The sequence below is a fragment of the Mytilus edulis genome, chromosome 3, assembly GCF_963676685.1.
Source record: "Mytilus edulis chromosome 3, xbMytEdul2.2, whole genome shotgun sequence".
In the NCBI taxonomy this organism is placed as follows: domain Eukaryota; kingdom Metazoa; phylum Mollusca; class Bivalvia; order Mytilida; family Mytilidae; genus Mytilus; species Mytilus edulis.
Window position 1 is genome coordinate 3,492,823 of NC_092346.1, and position 6,622 is coordinate 3,499,444.

At 33.6% G+C, this 6,622-nt stretch overlaps 1 protein-coding gene across 1 annotated transcript; it reads left to right on the forward strand.

The window, feature by feature from the left end:
• The first annotated feature begins 5,381 nt into the window (after window positions 1-5,381).
• LOC139514259 (zinc finger MYM-type protein 1-like) lies at window positions 5,382-6,128 on the forward strand. Its single transcript, XM_071303203.1, has one exon. It carries the CDS (start codon window positions 5,382-5,384, stop codon window positions 6,126-6,128), a length of 747 nt encoding a protein of 248 aa, XP_071159304.1.
• Window positions 6,129-6,622: the final 494 nt, after the last annotated feature.

The following is a 6,622-nucleotide window of genomic DNA, read 5'->3' on the forward strand; positions in this document are numbered from 1 at the left end:
TCCATTTCAAATTGGTCTTGCATTACAATTGTATCACGAATTTGGATCAAAACAATTAGTTGAAACATTAAATGCTCATGGATTTTGCAGTTCGTATGATGAGGTTAGGCGTTACCTAACAAGCTTATCAAGTCATGAAATTGATAGGATCAAAAATGGCGTGTATGTTCCATACGGTATTGTACCGCTGTCTTCCAATGGTTGTCTTATCCAGGAAGGATCAGATAACATTGACATAAACACGGAAACGGTGGATGGCAAGGATACTTTCCATTCTATGGCTAGAGCTGTTTTCCAACTGCAGACTATAATGACAGATTCAAGCGCTGTACATGCTGAACAGGTTAAATTTAAACGAGGACAGGAAAAATCTCTACCAGTCGACGAGCAGACAATGTCTTTGATAAACTGTGTACCAGTTAACAAGCCAAAAGAGCGTCCTGAGCCTCCCCGTCGTGAGAATGCATATAGTGATATACAATCTTGTTCAGAAAGATGTGAAGCTTCTTTAGACTCCGTTTGGGTTTTGCTGCGACTTCTGTTCAGAGAAGTAATTAAATTTCCAATGGAACTTCCAGAACAAATTAAACAAGCAATCCCCTTCTGGACTGGGTTTAATGGCCTAGTCTCAGAATCACTTCCTTGTCGGACATTTGTTACATATGCACCAGTTGTTGACTCGAAGCCAAGCGATATGTCAACCGTTTATACAACAATGAAGAAATGTATGGACATGTCAAAAGAAGTAGGACAGGACTTTGCAATACAGACGTTTGATCAACAACTTTACGCAGTATCACAGCAAGTGAAATGGTCAATGCCGGAAGTTTTTCAATCCCATATTTTGAGGCTTGGTGGATTTCACACACTTTCTTGCTTTATAGCTTGTATTGGCAATTTGTGGGCAGATGGAGGTCTTCGGGATCTTATGGTTGATTCTGGTGTTTATGCCGGATGCACTGTTGACCAGATGCTCTTAGGAAAACAGTTTAACCGTTCAGTTCGAGGTTTAACACTCGTATATGAAGCATTACGATCGTTATGGTTTGCTTCGTTTTTCAAATGGTGTGAGGAAAATGATGGTATTGATGCAATACTAAAGGATGTATGGGTGATGCTGTCCAAATGTCAAGCAAAGTTTTAGATGAATCAGTGAAAACAAGCAGTCACTTATAAAGTTTCTTGGTGAATTCACTTTGCAATATATGAAAGAAAATAGTTGTCTAATGGATGGACAAAACTGTACCTTGCTGGATCATTTCCCAATCCAGAAATAGTGAAAATAATAAGTCCCAAAGGTATATCAGATTGCAGTGAATTGTCAAGTACACAAGAAGAGGCAGATACACGTATTATTATGCATGCATTGAATGCTGACAAACTGTACAGGGAAAACGATGTAAACGGTCGCATTATTGTAAAGTCACCGGATACGGACGTGCTAGTACTTTTAATACATTATTTCCCACAGATGACTCATATATCTGAATTTTGGTTTCAAACAGGAATGATCACTAGCATTAAGGATTGTCGGCGTTACATTCCTGTTCATGAGTTGTGTGGGTCGTTAAATTGAGTTTTGCGTAAAATTCTACCAGCTGCACACGCTATTACAGGATGTGATACTACATCGTCTTTATTTGGCATAGGCAAGAAATCCATGCTAAAGGCACTAAAAGAAACGCCTGTTCATTTCAATGACTTGTCCCAGATATCTTTATTAGATATAGAAGATTCGGTAGCCGTCAGTCGAAAACTCGTAACTAGACTTTATGATCCAAAGGGAATGTCCAAACGCTGCCATAATAATCTGAACAGTTTCCGGGTGAAATTAGCCACATGTGAAGATTCTAGCTTGGTCCGACTCCCTCCTTGTGAATCATCTTTCAAACAGCACGTCCTTAGGTCTTCTTTCCCAACCAAAATCTGGATGACTGCACATATCGCCAAGTCTGCTATTGGATCGCCTCTACAGTTTGGTTGAAATGAAGGAAAGTGTGGTCTTGAACCTGTCTTGTTTGAAGGTCAAATGTCATCTGACTTCCTTCAAGATTTGGTGTGCACATACGAAGGAAAATCAGTTTGCAGTAAAAGTTGTGTGTGCTTTGAACAGAATTTGTCCTGTACTGAACTGTGTCAATGTTAAGCATCAGACCTTTGTAAAAACATCAATACACACCTGGCAGATATAAATGATGATGATGATGCTTGATTACCTGACCTATCTACGTCTTAATAATGCTAATTCATATATAAACTTGTTTTGCTTTTAGTTTTTGTCCACTTTTTCTGTTGATTTAATATACGTTTAGTTTACTTTGACACTGAAGCTATTTCCGTTTATTATGATTGGACGATCGGGCATTCCTAATGTTAAAAAACGTCAAAAAAACGTTGATATGATGCTAACATATTTTATAAACCTTATATGAATACATTTTAATTGTACAACAAAAATATTAATGACAGCTTTTGTCTGCAAAAAAAATGTCAAAAATTTACTGAAATAACCATCATGACCATTGAAACTGAAATCAATGAAATTAACTTTTATTCCCCTTTACCTGACTTTAAACTTTTGTATAGTAGCAAGTCGTCTTCAGACTTCATTTTTATGGAAAAAAATATTACCAAAGTTCAAGGTCATCCTTGTACAGACTTGGGGTAATTGTAATTGTAATCGTTAATCAGCTGTAATTGATTACAATTTTTCAAGTAATCATTGTAATCATTAATCAGCCAAAAATCTGATTACATGTAATTTAATTTAATCAATTACTTTTCAAAATACCCTGTAATCCTGATTACTTTATGATTACATTCTGATTACAATGAAAAAAAATCTTAAACTGTGTTTATGGTCAATAAATGAACCTTTTTGTTATTTTTATTTAATTACTAATAATATTTAACATGTTAAGATAGTTTGGTTTACTTTTTTTTATATAAAGCATGATAATCGGTTTGTATACTTCAGTAAAAAATAAACTGTTACAGTATTGAAAAGTCATCAATGGCCTAAGTAAAAGATATTGTACATATATTCACAATTAAAAAATTTACATATATATATATTTGATAATAACTGTTATATTCAAGTAATAGTTTTCTTTAACCCTTAATTATAATCTTTTGTTAATGTTGTGATTTTTGTCAACTTTGAACTGACAGGTAGGAAACCAATTAAGGTTTGTTTTTGTTGCAATTACCAATTGAGTATAGCTGTAGGACAATATATATGGTAAAAGATAAATCAGAAATTTGATCATTTATCTAATTAGCACAAAATTAATTAAAAGTTGGACAAATATCTTGTTTAAAATTAGCAAATTTTTATTTGTATGTATTTGGACTTGACATGTAAAATGCAATGATTTTTAGTACTTGTATTTTGTTTACAATTTGATTAAACTGGTAACTTTATTTCATCCATATTTTAACTTCCATAAACTGCACTTTGAAACAAATATAAATTAAAGTCTAGAATAGGTCAGAAGACAAACAGCAAACTCTTTTTATAAAGCTATATTCAATTAAAGTCAAAATAATTCAGAGATCAATGATGATAAAGTGCAATGGGTCATAACCAGTGACACAATGTTCATGGATGTATGAAGTGAACTTTTGTGGTTTATTAAATAGATGAAGTTTGAAGTTATCATTTTATAATATAGCAAACAAAATACTTTCTAAAAAATGCTATATATATATACATACAATTTTTTTTTTAATTCATTGTAATCAGATGTAATCATGATTACTTTGCAAATGTAATCATTAATTTAATCAGACACTTTCAGAAATGATGTAATCATTAATTTAATTTAATCGTACAAATGACAAAGTAATTGTAATTTAATCAATTACATTGAAAGTAATCGGACCCATCTCTGTCCTTGTATGGAAACTAAATGAAGTCATAAATAAACAAAATGTATCATATAACGAAAAACGTCAATTTTAACGTTAAAAATGACGTATAAAGAAAAAAAATGGTATGCCTAACAAGCTCCATATATGTTGAATGAAATATTGTCCCCTGATTGTTTAATATGTTTTATGTTCCTAAGTTTAGCCCAAAATAGACAGTAAAGACAAAAAAATTTAACATTCAATTGTTGATCTTTGACCTCAATTATGCAAAATTCCGACCACTTTTCATGCTTACGGCATCATTAATATTAAAGTCAACAATTTTATCTTTTCAATGATATATAATTTAGCCGTGTGTTCGGTGGGTGCATTAAAAAAAATATTTTTGATTCTACCGCTGGTCTACAACAACAAACTTTGAAACTCAAAGATTGCCAAGAATAGGAATTGCCATAGAAAAACAGAGAAAACTACTTGAAGAAACGTTTAAAGATTCTACTAAGAAAATCCACCATTTTTCCATCTGTAAAGATGGATGCGAGTCTTTAAGTTTTGAAGACCCTCAGTCATCATAAAAAAAAATAAACACAGATTTAAACATAGCACTTTGATGGACAAAAATACCTCCTTCAGTCAAGATACAGGGTTATGGTGGCTTGTCTATATAGAACAAGAAAGAATGTACTGTCTCCTGTGCAAAAACCATCACAATTTAAATCCAAAGAAAAAAGATATTTCTTGTATGAAACCAGGCCTGCGATACAGAAAAGAAGCTATATAGGACCATTCCAAATCCAAGGTTCACAAAGCTGCAGAACTTGAAGAAAACATACAGAGAGTCTCCCCATTTCGAAAAGAGGTCAATAACAGGTAAGAATATGCATCAGAAGTACTTTTAATTGCATTTACCTCATTGTATTGGTTGGCCAAAGAAGAGGTGGCAAATAGCAAATTTAAATCACTAATTAAATTATTAGAAGTACAGTCCTTGGATAGTGTAAACTTCCAACTAACACCATACACCATAACACCATACACCATACACCATTACACCATACACCTTGTACCATTACACCATATACGTTACACCTTTGCACCATACACCTTACACAATACACATTACACCATTACGTATTCTATCTACACGATCCGAAATTACCCATAATGCAATTAAATTTCAAATATTAAGATTATTATTATTGTTTAGGTTTACAATTTGAATAAAACAAAATAAAGGGAACTTCGTTTTCAACTAATGAAATGTCGTACACCATCATTCACACCTTTCCCTATCACACGTTACACAATCACACCATTCCTCATACACCATTACACCATTCCTCTTACACCATACACCATAGCACTATACACCCTACACCATTGCACCATACACCTAACACCATTACACCAAACACGTTTTTTTGGGAAGTTTGCACCATCCAAGGGCTGTAGTTGGAGTGTCACATATAAAACATTTCAACCATAGCAGTTCTGGGTCAATACGTGAAATGTTCTTGAGTATAGATGTTATAACAGAAGACTTAGCACAAGAAGTCAATATGGCTGATAGTTTTGGGCTGATGATAGATAAAGTAACTGATATTTCTTTGATTGAACAGTTAGTTTGCTTTATACAGTATGTTGATAGAGATGGGTGCCAAACAATCCATTTCCTTTATACAGCTGACCTTTTAAAGGAATCAGATGCAGCAGATGCTGAAACAATTGTAAAAGTAATAAAGGAAAAGTTACAGAATCTAGGGATTGACATAAGTAAGCTCCGAAGCCTGGCAACAGATGGGGCTTTTGTGATGACGGGAAAAAAGAATGGTGTGGCTGCACTGTTGAGAAAAGAACACCAAGGAATTATAAATATTCACTGTATCTGTCATAAACTTGCACTTGCATGTGCTGATACAAAGACAGAACTTAAAGATATTGATCTTGCACAGCTGACACTGATACAATTATGGAAGTTTTTTTCAAAACTCTTCGAAAAAAACTGCAGTTTACTTGAAAGTACAAGAAGGTACAAACAATCTAAAGCTGAAAGTTCCAGAAAAATGGTTGCAAAGAGACTGAAAAAGGCATGTACAACTCGCTGGCTTTCTTTTGACTTATCAGTTCAAGCTGTTTTTGAAGATTATGCTGCAGTTCTGCAAATCCTAAGTCAGTTAATTGAGACAAGTGAAACAACCTCTGGAAGAAATGAAGAAAGATTTACAAGATGGAAAGTTAACTATGGTCAAGTATAATATGCTAGAATGGAAAAAAGATAATAATAGATAATAATAATTCTTCAGATTTGAGCAAAACACAAATGATGTTAAAAATGATGTTAGCGAAAAAGACTGACTTCTGCAATTTTTGCCTTCATATTATTGAGCTTGCTGATATTTGTCAATCAATGCCAGTTTCAAATGCCTGGGCTGAAAGTGTTGCAAGCACCTCAGAAACTTACAAAACCTTTGAATAGACTTATTAAGAAGGGATATAATTACGATACTGTTGTCAAGTCATTAAAGATTGCATATTTTGGCGTTAATATTGAGTCACTGATAAGGTCTTTGCATCGGAACTAAACACATTTATTCTAAAAACAGTTGTTGGCATGACACGGGTTATGTTCTTCTCATATATGTTATGATGGTATGATACTAAACACCTAACGGGAAGGATTGTGCCTGATGTTCATATGATGAAATCATAATCTTTCAGTCAGTTTAATTGAAGTCTGGAGCTGGCATGT

What these genes read in the sequence shown, in the direction of transcription:
- LOC139514259 (XM_071303203.1), top strand. Translation starts at nt 5,382, where the DNA reads ATGTTCTTGAGTATAGATGTTATAACAGAAGACTTAGCACAAGAAGTC.